At 35.3% G+C, this 16,044-nt stretch overlaps 1 protein-coding gene across 1 annotated transcript in view; it reads left to right on the forward strand.

Annotated features, from left to right (window-relative positions):
• Positions 1-1,216: 1,216 nt before the first annotated feature.
• LOC112576936 (ATP-dependent RNA helicase DDX1-like) overlaps positions 1,217-16,044 on the forward strand; it is a 174,946-nt gene continuing 160,118 nt past the window's right edge. Inside the window, exons 1-12 of the mRNA XM_025259817.1 lie at positions 1,217-1,304; positions 2,347-2,398; positions 2,695-2,758; positions 2,987-3,016; positions 3,624-3,720; positions 4,017-4,064; positions 4,387-4,473; positions 4,802-4,962; positions 5,981-6,053; positions 6,321-6,397; positions 6,621-6,674; positions 7,162-7,222. Coding sequence (XP_025115602.1) covers positions 1,289-1,304; positions 2,347-2,398; positions 2,695-2,758; positions 2,987-3,016; positions 3,624-3,720; positions 4,017-4,064; positions 4,387-4,473; positions 4,802-4,962; positions 5,981-6,053; positions 6,321-6,397; positions 6,621-6,674; positions 7,162-7,222 — 820 coding nt within the window. The 5' untranslated portion in view covers positions 1,217-1,288. The remainder of the gene's footprint in view (positions 1,305-2,346; positions 2,399-2,694; positions 2,759-2,986; positions 3,017-3,623; positions 3,721-4,016; positions 4,065-4,386; positions 4,474-4,801; positions 4,963-5,980; positions 6,054-6,320; positions 6,398-6,620; positions 6,675-7,161; positions 7,223-16,044) is intronic.

Consider the following 16,044-nt stretch of genomic DNA (forward strand, 5'->3'; position numbering starts at 1 on the left):
AGGCGATCCAGTTAGCGCCTATCATGAATACTGTGAGGATTGGTTGTCGTGAGTCCATATCTCCTATCGAGCACGCTGTTCTTTCTGTGAATGTGACACCTGTTTACAGGACTGGCTGGTTTGCCCTGATGTGCATTAGTCGCTGGCTTGGCGTAAAATACAAATTCCTCCTCCTCCTCTTTTATACTAGGAACCAAATAATGGTCATTTATCTCGAGGAAAAAGCTGTAAAAAGAAATATTGTTTTAAGAATTTATTCATAGTACTTTAAGTACTTATATATACTATAAAGTATATTAAAAAATAATGCAGTGCTGTAGCACCAAGAATTAATATTGTTCTGTATTTTTATTGCATTTTTGCAGACTACACAAAGAACTAAAATAAAAAGCTAAAAGACATGAATATAAATCGCGTTCGGGTTTTCTTGTACGAGTCTAGATTCGGTGTTACGCATATTTCTTCCTTATACATGTATTTGTTTTCCTCTTTCTAATTACTTTATATGTCTTCACGGTGGTTTGCACGTTTTCCACTCCTACCAACATACCCGATTTACACCTCTGTTCACATGCAACCATATGCGCCTGAGGGGCAAGAATATCTGTTTGCCCCCTTCCCCGACCCAATATGCTTGAGATGTGATCCTTCACAAAGCACAAAAAAGATAAGAGGAGCCGAGAGAGAGAGATGACAAATCTTTATTTACGATGGTAACAGAATGAGCAAAAAATTACATCTATCTTTCGATTTAAAGGAAGGGGGAAAACACTACTACAAAACAAAGGCATTAATCAAAGAAGACGCAGCTATAGTTCTTTTTCTTGGCGCACTGACTTGGAAACCTGGACTGTGATTAATATGATTATAAAGTTTATCCTATTTTGAATAATAATAACTTCTTGTGATTGCGAAAACCGGTTGAGTGATTTTTCAGTGAGTTTTGTTTCTTAAAAGTGTTGAGTAACAGGAGAAAGACCCCGACGCCCAGCCCTAACTTTTAGTAACCCAAAGCTGTTTTGAATTCGAAAAAATGACCGTTGTGCAGAAAAACACTATAATATCGGATTTTCATAAACGATACTTTTATATAAAAAAAAGAATTACTATAATATTTTTTGGATTATTGTCATTTCAGAGAGAGGGACATGGAATTCTGTCTTGAATCGTAACTTCATAAATCAGAATTCTCAAATAGTCTCAATTCTACTCGATTGATCTCGAACCATTTGCGCGCCGAAGTTGTTTGGGAATTTTGTCGTCTGGTTCTGGCAGCATTACAAACACCATGACTGCTTTCGAAGGTACATATGAGATATGTACAGATCATTAGCGCCAAATATTTGCTTTTCTATATTACTTTCTAGGAAGATTTGTTTAGCAGTAAATGTTAGCTGGAAAGACGATTTTGGGATTAGACACGTGTGGTGCTACATCAGCATAAACGTTGTGATCACGTCTGCTTTATGTTGTCACTTGCAAATGAAGTAACAATTCTGTTCCAAAGCTTATCGTGACATTTATAAACTTGTCAGTAAAATATATTTTAAAATTACAGTTACCATCACCATATGTTAAATGAGTTAAAGTTGTTTACTTAAAATCACTATAAAAATAAATCCTAAATGTCTAATATAAATATAACGAATGTATATATTATAATTATTTTAAACGATGATAAATAAACATCTAGATATACTGACGATAAGGATATTAAATACCACAACTTCTAGATTAGCGTTAAACATATCAAATAATAACAATAAAGGTTTTTAGTGTGCAGACTATTTGACATCTGGATTTCAAATCTTCTTTCTCTGTTGTAATGTTAGCATTTAAAATACTCATAAGTAAAAATGTCGATCATAGAAGACTTGCACAATGCAAACTAAATATTAACTCAGATTTTGGAATTTTGTTTAGCTCATAATAATGTTAATCCATTTTGGATGGGCATTTAAAAATGTTATCATCTTTGTCTATCCAACGTCTTAATAATAATAATTAATAGTAATTTGTAGAGCAATTAGTGGGGGTGAGCTTAATGTTCTTGTACACAAAAGACTACAAACAGACTGTCAACAAGAATTAGTAAATGAATGACACTGGCAAATATGAATGAAGTACAGGAATGAATGAAGATGAATAGCTGAGGAGTGAGAGGAAGAATATATGACTTGCATGATAAATACAGTGCTCACTGCTGCTAGTGGACACAGTGAGTTATCCAGTCACAGGCCTGATTAACTCTTAAAATGGCAGCTTTCTTCTCTAAACTGACAATAGTGCCTTTCCCAATCATAGAAAGAAGAAATGTAAAACAGATGCAATTATTTTTGTTTCCAGAAATGGGAGTGATGCCTGAAATTGCACAGGCTGTGGAGGAGATGGATTGGAAGTGAGGAAATATTAGCATTCACAATTTTAGCAGTTTAGAGGAGGCATCAAGCATAAAGAAATATTTTATTAGAGAGAAGCTAATCTTGATATGGCATGGTAAATCTCAGGCAGGATATGAAATTTCCATGGGTGCTTTTCTCAGATTAAAAAAGCAGTATATCATTATGATGAAAATTCAATCAACAAATAAATTTTTTATGTATATGTAGATAACAGATTTAATACATTTGTCTTTTGAAAGTCTAATTATCATAGCAAAATACAATAAAATGTGAATACTTTTTTCATGCATAGCTTACCAACTGATGTGCAAGCTGAAGCTATCCCTATGATTCTTGGTGGTGGGGATGTCCTAATGGTAAGAGTCTTGTAAAATTATTTGTCTCTTTTTATTTCACTTCAGTAAAACCTTTTTTTTTAAATACACAGCAGTGACCTCCATATTCATTTTTTTTATGTGTTTATCCTTACAAAATAGGGGTGTGTGTGTGTCTCTCACTATATATATGTGTGTGTGGAATCTGTAATGTATTAATAAAATATTTAAAACTATTTTTGAAGAATAAGTTGATTTATATAATTGCAGGCAGCAGAAACAGGCAGTGGAAAAACAGGTGTAAGTTTTCTTTTTAATGTTTTAAAAATACTTATTTGAAATAAATGGCTTATTATTTGATCTGCATGTTGCATTTGATACTGCTGACCACTCCAAACTTCTTCAGAGACATCATATCCTTTATGGCATTGGTGGATCCACACTAGTGTTGTTTAACTGAACATAGTATGACATATTAATTAGCGTTATGAAGTAGTAAAAGAACATGACCTGGGTTTGCTTAAAGGATCTTACAGTAATAAGGACTTAATTGTAGTGGAGATTATTTTGCATGTTTCATAGTAAAATGTTTTGTATGGTTTGGACTCGAATATGTCTAGATTGAAGCATGGCTAATGTTCTTGGAGGTATAACATGGATTTTAGAATATGCCTGTAGTTTGGGGATTTTAGAAGAATATGCCTATAGTTTAAGGATTTTGATAATGAGCTGAGAAGATGTAAAATGTGAAGATGTTTTTTTATACAGTATGTTTGATTAAGGGGTCATTTAATGGTAGGGATTAGGTTAAGGAAATAATGAGTGGCAAACAAAGATTTTGACTAGCTTGTAATTATTGTAAATAAGATTTATGTGATAGATGCAATTGCTTTCTGGTTTTCTGCAGGCTTTCTGTCTGCCCATTCTGCAAATTGTGTATGAGACTCTTCTTGATCAGCGTGAAGGCAAAGGAGGAGGAGGAGGAAAGCGAACTGGACAAACTGGTGATTAGTTTTTATTTAATTTGCCTTTAAAAAAGTTATAAAATGAGTAGATTTAAATTAAGGCTACAAAGTCATTCAATTCGCGTCATCATAAACATTTTTATCAGAAGATGATTTTTCAGCTATTATTCGAAAAGTCTAGTTTGTTTATTCAAATAACTGTTGTGCAAAAGTTATATTCTTAATGGGAAATGTACTTGCTTTGTTTTATTGAAATATTTTAGAAATTTTTCATGAAACTTGATTCATGTAAAAGAGTGCATTTCCATTAAAAATTGATGGTGGAATTATTGCAGGCAGTCACAAATGGAAGATGAATGCACATGACCGTGGTGATGCCCTTGGTCTGTAAAAGTCTTAGTCATTTGGTTCTTAGGGGAAAAATTTTTCTGAAAGATTGTGTGACAGCTTTGTGCTTTTTCTCCAAGTGTTATATCACTTGTCCCTAGGTTTATTTATCTGTATTTTTATGCTATAATATTTTGAGATACATAATGACCTTTGAATATGGTAATGGGTTTCTGCAACAATGGTTTACTTTAATACCAAGCAAAAAATATAGGAAATTATGTAAAAGAGATAGATAAAGGTTGACAGATTATTTGTTAGTTGCTAATTTGTTAATTTAAATAATAAAGAGAGTTTGTATGTGTGTGTTTTCTACAGCAATTGATCCAGAGGGGACACTCTGTCAGGCTCGTGATTCCCAAAATTGGCATGGCACTCGATCCAACAAGGCTGTAGTAGGAGGAGGTGAGCTGCCTGAGGGAGAAATCACATGTAGTTCTCAGGGTTTTGTCCTTTTTTTTTTTTTATAAAGTTCATTTCAGTGTATGCAATAATTGTTTATATCTACCCTAGGTGTAACATGATTATAGGATTGTGTTGTAAAGCTAAGCAAAGCATGACCTTGCATCAGACACTCTTTCCTGTATGCTGTGGATATCCCATATCTGAAATGTTCCATAGAAATAAGAAAAAACGAAGAATTGGATGTCAAGAATTGGATGTCATAGTGTGTACTGTATAGATAGTGGTGCTTTACAAAACAATTTGAAATTTTTAAATACTTTTTTGAAAGGTAAATGGTACTTCGAAGGAACAGTGACAGATGAAGGTCTCTGCCGTGTGGGCTGGTCGACTGACCAGGCACGACTTGATCTTGGTACAGACAAATTTGGCTTTGGTTTTGGAGGAACTGGCAAAAAATCTTGGAACAAACAGTTTGACACCTATGGTGAGGTAAGTTGTCAGAACTGGTCACATTCTTGGAATGTTGTTGGAGAGATTTCTGTCTGATGATCAGTGACAATTAAAAAAAACAATTTCGAACACTCTTTATAATTAAGTCTAGAATAAAGTACCGAATCATCTGCTTGAATGTTGTCTGCAAAGTACGATGTATACATATGAAAAAAAGGAAAGAGTTCAGACCAACTAGCATAATCTTCAATGGCTGGTTAATTTCTCTGGGGACTGTCTTGAAAACTGAAGTTTTTTAATGTGCGCTTAGAACTTCTTCAGATATTTTACACTTCAGTTATGTGCAGCATCATGACAGGGGCAGGAACATTTCAAAGCAAGACATATTGATCAAGAACATTATAAAAGCAGGAAGGGTGACTGGGAGGATACAGAACGATAATAAAGACAATGTATGACAAGTTCCTGATCAACAAACTGCAATTCTAGCTGATAACTTCGCCCACTTCCTTGAGCTAGAATCACTCATTATCTGCACTCATTTATCCATCTGCACTTCAGCTCATTGATAGGACAGGCACATGATTTTATACCTTTTAATTGATGTCACAAGCATAGTCTTTGTTTTCATATTTTTAGTGGCAGTATGCATACAGATTTTTAATACACATACTTGTGAGAGAGACTAAAAGTGACAACATAAATGATTTCAAATGGGGAACTAGAATTGGTTGTAGACATTTTATGTTCTTTAATAGTCTGTGTAGATGATTTATGTAAAGTGATGTGTTAATGCTACTCTCAGTAGAGAACAATTTCCTGAAAAGGATTACTAAAGGGGTTTTATATTTTTAAGACAGGCAGGTTAAGATTTAGACAATATAGGCAAAATATTGGCATTTTAAAAATGCTCAGAAATGAATTTTACATATTTATGCAATAATAATATGAGACCACATACAATATGCAAGTATAAAAGGGTATAAAAGTGTTTGCTATTTTTATGTAATTAAAATGGTTTATTTAGCAATTACTTTACTAATGCATTTACTTGCAGCCCTTTGGAATGAATGACACTATTGGATGTTATTTAGATCTGGACAAAGGAGAAATCTTCTGGTTCAAAAATGGTAAGTGTTCTGTAGTTAATTTCATGAAACTTGTACTGTTTAGACAGCTATTATGATGAAGCAAAAAAAATTTTGGAAATATAGCAAGTAAAAAATATTTACCAAGAAAAGTGCCTACTGCTGTTAATGTGACATTGATTACACTTACAAAAAGGCAAAAATGGTGAGAGGAATAATGAGTAGATGCTGTCTTTTTCCTGGCACTACTTTGTGCTACATTTATTACACTAGGGCTCTGAGGCTTCAAACTGACTACATCTGTTTCAGGAATAGACCTTGGCAAAGCCTATGACATTCCTGCCAATCTGAAATCTGAGCCATTCTATGCTGCTGTTGTGCTAAAGGTAAATTTTATTTTAACAAATGTCACATTATCACATTTTCATAAGTTCATGATGTAGATTTATCATTACATATGACAGGAATGTCATAACATTTTGTTCTTTTGCCACCAGTATCTGTTTCTTACTCTTTCTGACATGAACATGAGCATGTTATTTGCATGGATACATTAAATTTGCATTGTTAAATCCCTAAAGCATATCCACTTCTTTTGGTTGTTTACAGAATGCCGAAATGCATTTTAATTTTGGAGAAAGTCCTTTCAAGTTTCCTCCAAAAGTAAGTAAATTTTAATGCTTTTTAATGTTTTTTTTAAATGGACTATCTTCTCAGTAAATTTTGATTATAACTAAAGGGGACAGAGAGCATAAAACACCCCCCCTTCCCCCGAACACCAACAATAAGATCTTCTCATAGTCATGTGCAGTCGTCCACTCTCCCATTTACCCCACTTAAAAAATAAGCCAAATGCCAAAATAACCTTTGAAAAGCTCAGTAAAATGTGTAGACAAGTGACTGTATTTTGTTTCTCTTTTGATCCTGGAGAAAAGTCTAGTACCGATCACCACTTCATTTAGGAATCGGAGAACTGTATATACTGTGTACGGACTGATCTTAATGTAAATCAAGAATTCGAGAGCTGTATATATTGATTTCCCATATTTTTTCATTCATGGAAGACTTGTTTTTAGAACATGATAGAGTGTCTAGTCATGACATACATGATTGATCTGTGGTCTGTTGTCCCTCTTTCTTGCTGCAACAGAATGGCTTTGTTGGTCTGGCTAGTGCATCAGGCAAGAATGTCATTGACTCCAAGGTAGTAGGTAAGTGGATTTAATGCAGATGACTGTCTGAGGACTTGCTTAAACTTGCAATCTTTTTTCATCCAGCCTACACATACAGCAGAATGGTTTATAAGTAATTATGCTAATCTGTTCTGAGTGAAGCATGGAGGGGTAAAAAGTGGAAATATTCTATTTTAAAATTTAAAAAAAGCACTGTAAATATGAGTCGTCCACCAGAAAAATAAAATTACTGGTACACCACGGCTGCCACTTTCTGACTTGTACCCTCATACAGTCAGAAGGATGGCATACAGCATCACCTCAGACCAAACACACCCTCTCCATCCCCAATTTCAGCTGTTGCCATTGGGCAGTCGCTACAAAGTGCCACGTGTGTCAAAAACTGCTTACCAGAGGTCCTTCATGCCAGCAGCCATCACCATCCTAAATAAAAAGCAGGACTAGTAGGGCTGCCATACTGCCTGGCGTCCTCCTTAGGAGGTTTCACATGTTTGTTTGAGTCTGTGTGTGTGTTGAATGTCTTGGTAGGTATTTCTTCCTATTAGGTTGTATATATATATATAGCTCTCATATTACATTTGCATATGTAGTTGGGCTTGTGAGCAAAAGAAAATGTTCTGTCTTGGACTTTCTCGGACAGACAATAAAGTTTGATTTGATTTGATTGCTTATTCACATGGACTGCAGCAAAAGAACTTGAAACTTGGTGTTTAAAATTTAAAAAGGAATTATGCACTTCTGGATGTCTACCAACATTTGGCATTGTTTGTGTAAAAATAAAAATCTTGTACAGAAATCGTATTTTCACAAGCTGAGAAACCTTAAGGTATGAATTTGGTGGCCATTATTATTTTGACACTCCTGTGGTATAGAATCCAGTTTGTTATTCCAGAGCAAATGAGGTAAACAGTTTTTTTGTAGAAAACAATGGCCTAGGTGGTTCAGTCAAATGTTTATTAGTTTAATGATTTTAATGGGTTTTATTTGTGTTTATGATGGAGGCAACGTCAGGGAGTGATGTCTTCAAACAGAAATATTTTAACCATCACATGATGAATTACAAAACCAGAATTTCTACTACATCAACAGTTTCAGTTGGTTAAATTCTAATAAAAACTGCCTGTGCATGTTCATTTTGAAAAGAAAGGAATATGATACAGCTCAGGCTGTTGTTGCTTTAAGGAGGTCAGACATTTAATTCTTTTACACAGTTCTTCATGTTGTATATTCTTGGTGATTTAAATTGTTGCAGTATAGTATTAGGTGTAAATTAAAACATCAGTCAATCATTTGTCCCATGACTATAGCATCTGTCCTTGGGCGTAGCCGATAGGGCCCACCATTCTTGCCTGTTTTGGGCGATAGTCAGCAGGTCCATTAAGACTGACCAGTCCAGTCTTTGATGTTTGTAAGCTAGTTCTTTCTTTGGCCACTGCGGCATCGGCCACCCTCCAAGGTGCCTTGAAGGATAGTCTTTGATAGGGTGTCATGCCAGGTTACATGGCCAAAGAAGACCAGTGTACGCGTGGCATGACTGTTGAAAGTAGAGGTTCTATGAGTGTGGCAATCTTGTTTTGTACAAAGTTGTTAATTCTATGTTCTTTGTATGAGATCTGGAGCTCCTCAGGCACTTGTTCTTGAATGCCTGGATTCTCCTTTCCATCTCTGTGAGCAGAGTCCACGTGTCACAGGGCAGGATCGGCACTACCAGGGATTTATACAGCTCCTTCTTGTACTCAGTATTGAAGGTGAAGGTGGCCATTTCTGTCTTTGATGGCTGAGGTCTTGTGCTGATCTGTCTTAGTGAGGGTTGGTAGGCCTTTTTGCTGTTTTCTTATAACATTCCATTCTCTATGCCCAGGCATTGGCTCTCGATCCAGTTCCCTCTACTTTCCTTCATTCCTTTCTTGATGGCAGAGTTCACTTCTTCTTATTTGGTAGATGATTTGGGTTTTATTTCTTTTCTCTCTTTAGTTAAAACATGAGTACTGCCAACTGTTATAAATTGTTAAAATAGTAGCTGCCTTAGCAAATGTGAAACTGTCTTGAATTGAAAGAAGAAAAACAGGGGTATCAATGCTTAGTGTTATAGAATCTTACTTGTAACATCCATTTTGCAACAGTAAACAGGTCGTGATTGGTAATGATCTAGACAGAGAACAACGAGAAAAAATGTCCCTCTATATTTGTGAAGGAAACAGTTGAGGATTGTTTGTTGCACTCTTGGAGATTTGGAAGGTAATGGAAACAGGACAGTGGTGTATAATGAGCTAGACAGAGAACAAGGAGAAAAATTCTCCTCCTATATTTCTAATGGAAACATTAGGATGTGGATTGGTTGTTGCACTGCTGGAGATTTGAAAGGTAATGGAAACTCACAGGCGTAAACATTTTACTTGCATGAAGTATGATTCACTGACTGCAACTTACTGATTTAGTTACAAGAAGCAGTGGGGTAGGCTCTTCGTCTTAGTGAACTGATTTTCCAGTAACATTAAATCATGCAAATTGTAAGAGAGATGATTTGTGTAATAGGTTGCATCAGGATAAGTAGAGTAAACCTTACTGCTTAGGACTCCCCTGGGAGGAAGAGGGGAGAGAATGATGGAGATTGATATTCTAACCTGAACGTTTTAACTGTGGAGCTGGTTTTGTTGACTCATGAATGCTAATGCCTGTATTTTCATCTTTTTTTGTAGTAAATGATAAATAAATTTGTTTTTTAGGGATGACAGATTGGGAAGAGTAAAAGATTTGATGACTTTTTCCCACAAATTAAAATACTGATCATTAATGTATAAGTTAGATTGTTACAATCTTTTATTTTTTGTGCTTGGCAATTTTGTGTGTGTAAAACTATTCCACTTAACTAGAGGTTTCTACTTAAAGTTCACTGCAGAAGAGACATGTATGCTCAGATTATTCTAGGGTGTTTTCAGCTTGCACTTGCCTGAATCACTTCAAGCAAGGGACTGCATAATTTCCTGTGAAGTCCTTCATCAAGGGTTTGATTAGATTGATGTTCAGATACAACAGTTGATTGGGTACTTAAAATTAAGGCTTATGTAAGAATGATCTTTCGCCTACCTTCGAAGTGACTGAAGAGGGAGTTGCTCATTTTGAAAAGCTGTTCATTAGGCTTCTGTGTGCACGTTAGATGTTTTTGTGAGATCATTACAAGGTCATGTGCATGGATATACACACAACTCCCAGGAGAAATAAAATACATAATTTATCATTTAGTGAATGAACTTGAGAGTTATGCTTTGTGAAGACAAGCTTTAGCACCCTGAAAGACTTTCTGACTTTCTGTTTTGGTAGATTTTTCAGAGAAGGTAAAGTGAGTAGACCATAATTATTGCAGCATTCAGAAACTGTTTTCTTAGCACTGTGATTTTGTTTGGCCATATTGCCCAAAATTATTAATCAATTGAGTTTAAAATAAAAACTAGTGGTTACTCTTAAATTCTTTCGAATAAGTTTGGTTCAAATTAGTGCATTCTCAAGAGCAAATTATAGATCCTCTTACCTATTTGATTTTGAGGCCTGGGAGAGAGGTTGGAAGTAAGCCATTTTAATTGTTTTTAGATGTACACAAAACATAGAAGAAATATAACAACTGATGTCTAATTGTTGTTAATATATTTTTGAAACTGCAAGATGAACTTGAGGATCAGTATTTTAGTCAGTGTCACAGAAATCTTCAAAAAAGCATCTACTTGTTTATTGATTGTTGGCTGTGCATTCCAAAAAATAGCCTTAAAGTGTAGAGCTTTTAAAGAGCTGCGACCAGCATGCCCTATAGGGCAAGCTGCTATCTGTTGGTGAGAAGCCTTAAGGTTAGACACCGGTCGAAAAAAAAAGTTTTTTGTTTCATGGGATAGCGCGGATTTTTTTGTATCAGCTATTTAGCCCTTGAATGAAGTTTCAAAAAATGGTTTTACTGCACTCGTCGCGCTATCGGTTGCCATGGAAACAATCCAAAATGGCGCCAAAACAAACAATTTTAAAAGCTAAAAACTTCTTCAATTTTGGGAGTAGACTCAAAATTCTTTTTGAAATAGTTACCTAAAAGACAGATCTACATTTCTATGATAAAGAATTTGCGAATTCCTCTTAGTTTTTTTTTTATAATTTTTTTTGTAAAAAAGTGTGTTAAATTTTAAGAAATTTTGATGTAAAAACGGTATAACTACCAAACTACTAAGTAATTTTTAAAAATCTATCATAGAAATGTTTAAATTTGTATGAAGAAAAGCTCAACCAAATTGCAGATCTATATCTCTTGTCAAAAAGAAGGAGTTAGCTTTTGAAGTAAACAGTCTCTAACCAAAACAAGGAACTGAGAAATCGCGGAAAGAAAAACTTAAAGCTTAGTAACTTCTAAACTACTCAATATTTTTTTAAAAGCTCTCATAGAAATGTTTAAATATGAATAAAGAAAACTTCAACCCAATTTTAGGCCTGTATCACATGCCAATATAAAGTTATAAGCTTTTGAACTAAACAAGCTTACTAAAACAAGAAACTGAAAAGGCGAAGGAAACAAAGTGAAAGCTTAGTAACTACTAAACCACTAAATATTTTTTAAAAAGCTCTCACTGAAATGTTTACATATGTATGAAGAAAACTTCATTCAAATTTTAGGCCTGTATCACATGTCAATATAAAGTTATAGGGATTTTAAGTAAACAAACTGTAATAAAAACAATGAACGGAAAAAGCGCGAGCAGAAATATCAAGCTTAGTAACTTTGTTTTATCTAAGCCTTTCATGTAATTTACCTGCTGAATGAAAAATATAACCATCTTTCAATGTGTTACTACATGTAACTTTAACATAACTAATAAAATTAATTATTTTATTCATTTTTAGAAAAGTCAACATGGTTGTGTTGTGTACCCAAATGCTGACCAGGCTTCAGAGAAGTACACAGTAATAAAAACAATGGTGTTTGCAAACATTGAGCAACACAGTTATAGCTTTAGTTAGTTATATAGAAGTTCAGTGTCCACTAGCTTCATGGTTTTTGCCATCTTTGGTCTTTTGCTATCTAACATTTAGTGATGATGTCGCATATTGCTTCCAATTTTTGCGAGCATCTACTGAAGTAGCAGCATTAGTAGGAAACACTCTCATCTTTCTTAGCCTTCAGTTGCAGGGTGATGGGATGAACATCAATTAAAGAAATTATTTCAAAAGCTTATAGGGGAGTATAACCAATTCTTGCAGCCCTATGCTCCAGTGGGGGCAAATAGGAATAAGAATAACCTATTCATGAAATCTAGAGATACATCACTGGTGCACCAGAATTTAAGCAGCTGCTCATGTTCTGTTCCTCTGTATGCTAGGATTATTTTATGAATTACCTCTGTAGTCACATGGATTAAAGATGGTTGATTTTTGTGGCTAGGGGGTATCTTATTTTCTGTCAAAGATTTCTGGGAAAAGCACTATAGCTGTCTGGCCTTTTAGGGGGCTGACAATGATGTGCTCTCTAGACACTGAATGGCTTCAAACTTGACTAGATAGCAGTTTTCATTGTTTGTTAGGAGTGCTAAACATAAATGTCTTCACATTCTGTTTGTTACATTTGGTTGGAGTAAGACCATCCAACCCCCACCCAACCTTTGTTTTCTGTGCAAATGATGTAAGCTCTGTTTCCCTACATTCCTGACAAAGTACATAAATAACTAGCATTGCAAGTTGACTCAAATGTGTAAATGTTCGCATCTAGTCCTGATTACTATCGAGCTTTGCAGCAGAAATTAAAACTTCGCTTTATTTTCAGCTCGCTTACCACATGAATGATGGTGTTTTCGACAGCCGAATTCGGTTCACTAAGTTACATTTTTTTAGCTGCTACGACGGTCTAAGAATGTCCACGTGGTTTTTATTTTTTTGCACGTGGTATTGTGACAAGAAATGAGCGTCTGACAGGCACAATGAACATTTAATATCAACGTTAATGTCTTAGAAAAGAAAATATCCCAGAACTAGCTTTGACTTGCTGTCTCCATTTGTTTATACATCCGGAGGCCATGACAGTTGCCTTGTGGGATACCCGAGCACAGCCGAAGCGTGTTCGTGTGCCCTATGACCCCGTCTAGGTCGGCATTAGTGAATTCTGATTGGCTATATGCAAAGTATGTTACGCATGCGTCCATATAAGGAAGTTTCCGACCCTTTGTGTCGTCTAGAAAAGAGCTTGTATCATAGCTTGGGGCCTTCTAAGGGTTTTGACTCAGCCTTTGTTTGAAAATTCATGTCATGACCTTTCGACCGATATACGATGTTACACAGTTGCCCACGTGGCGAGGTGTGTTGCTATGTCTCAAACATTCTCTATTCTCGCTAATTCTGCGCTCGGGAAAAGTAAATAGGATAGAAGTAGATGTTTTCATTGACAAAATAGACATATTTCTAGATTATTCTATGAAAAACCACTTGGCGAGTGAATAGAACAAAATATGAACTTTGACAGTATGAAGTAATCTGAAAATGGCCAAAATGAAAAATTTTTGACAATTTTTCGACCGGTGTCTGGCCTTAAATGTACTATTGATCCTTTGTGGCTTTGCTGGATTGGGTTTCTGTTCCAAGCTGCCAGAGGGATTGTAATTCAGAACTGATCAGTCTTGTTATGAGAGTACCATTTCCTTTTTATTATCTTCCTCATGATTGTTGCCATCTTGTGAGAAAACATATGAAATTTGTTAGTATTTTAGGATAACATTTCGTCTTTGTAGTCAAGTGATCTTTGGAACATTAGGCAGTGAGATGAGAGAGACTTTTGGTGGTACCATTTTCTTTGAAGGCTGTGCCCATTTTCTTTCACCCATTGCCTTATCTTGCCCAGCTCCATTTTAAGGGGTCAGGTGCATATTTGACCAACTTGGTCAGCTCCGGAAGCATGCTGCACAACATGGCTATGGAATGGCACGTGTACATGCTGTGCCACATAGGTATTGCATGGTATGTGTACATGCTTCTTTCCTTGGACACTTGAGTTTTAAGCTCTTAGCTATCTGCTTAGTCACTTCACTGGCCTCAAGTGAAAGAAAGAGTATACCAATACTGTAAACTCTGCTCCTTTTCTGACTGGTGCATTCTATCCATTCCTCCGACAAAGACAAGTCACATAGACAATATATATCCTTCTATGCATCTAGACAGCGGAACTCTCTTCCATATCACATTCACTATACTGATTCAAAAGCAGCATGTAAATGCTCACTGAAAACATATTTAAAAAATATAAAATCTGGATATTTTGTACTTTTTTTCTTGTAACCATTATGCGTGAACATAATTCAGTTCTGCACAAAATCATATTTGTTCTATTTCTGTGTATTCATTTACATTTAATGTCTTACTTTAACTTTCATTACCTGTGACTGAGTGGCTGAATGTGCATTATTAATGTCTAAAGTTCCTAGAATTAATTAAAATAAAGAAAAATTTACACTTTCCAAAGGTTAAATATCAGGAAAAAGGAAATGTCGGAATATCAAACTTAGCAACCTTCTTACATGCCATGAAATTTCAGATTCAAATGCAGGCTTCAGAATTCTCAGCAATTGTTTTCTTCCGAGGGAGAGAAGAGAAAAAAATCTTCCACCAAAAGTTTATTTCAGAACTAAGCATATTTTTGTTTGTTTGTATTAAATGAAAGTCAATTTAAGTATAAGCTTGCATTGATTAATCATTTCAGGATTTTGCACAGGACCAACATTCTTCCTTAAGTGTTTTTCTTTTTGTTCTGTCATATTGTTAAGGATTTACTGTTCACTTAGTTTGCTATGTCTTCTAATAGGAGCATTGATTCAAAATTTTGTTCAATTCAGTCAATTTTTTAGCCAGTTTTTAATAGCCTTTTCTAACGCTTGCACACACTTAGTAATATCCACATGTTCATATTAATACTTTGTTGTAGGATAATTTGCCAGTGCTTAATTTGTAATGGGTTACATGAATAAAAGATTAGAGGTAAGTAGACAAATGTTTTCAGGAAGTAGTAGTTGCAGATAATAATAGGATCTTGAAAAGTCCTAATTATTTAGCAACAAGTGTCATAAGAAAACTAAGAGGACATGACCACAAAGCCCAGACTGTAGATTTCAGTTTCAGGTTAGGAAATATTTTTAAAAGCATAGACAATGGCATTTTCTATAATGCACTAAACAATGCTTTGGCAAGCCAGACAACTGTCTAAATATTGCATGACGTATATTACTTTTTCTACTTACCAGTCACTAACTTTGAATAGTATTTTCCACCTTAAATATAACTATGGAACCTTCCCCAAGTTTTTGTCTTTTAATGTGACAGCACTAGGAACAAAATCAAAGAGGTTGCTATATGTCGCTACATTTCTCATCTGCATCTCATCATTTAGAACAGGGATGCCCAACCTACGGCCCGCGGGCCATATCCGGCCCCCGACGCGGTGCCATCCGGCCCACGAAACTTCTGCCCACAGTGCAGGAAATCGGCATGTTAGTAAGAATAATAATAAAAAAAAAAACGAAAAAAAAAAAAAAAAAGGGATGAAGAAGTATTTATCCCCACGTAGGGGCGTTTCCCAATCTTTCTTTAGATGGACGAACATTTCGATTAGGTGCTCCGACTTGGTGTCTCTACGATGAGGCCGGACATTCAGAAGTTGGTTTCGGTAAAACAACTTTAAATATCCCACTAATTACTATATAATTAATGGTAAATACAACTTGTTTCTAATAAAAATGGTATCTGCTCTATTTTTTTTTTTTTTTTGTATTTTTGCGGTGAAGTGGCCCGCGACACGGCTGTCCAAAATGGATATGGCCCGCAGGCCGAAA

Source organism: Pomacea canaliculata, linkage group LG12, assembly GCF_003073045.1.
Source record: "Pomacea canaliculata isolate SZHN2017 linkage group LG12, ASM307304v1, whole genome shotgun sequence".
Lineage (NCBI taxonomy): Eukaryota > Metazoa > Mollusca > Gastropoda > Architaenioglossa > Ampullariidae > Pomacea > Pomacea canaliculata.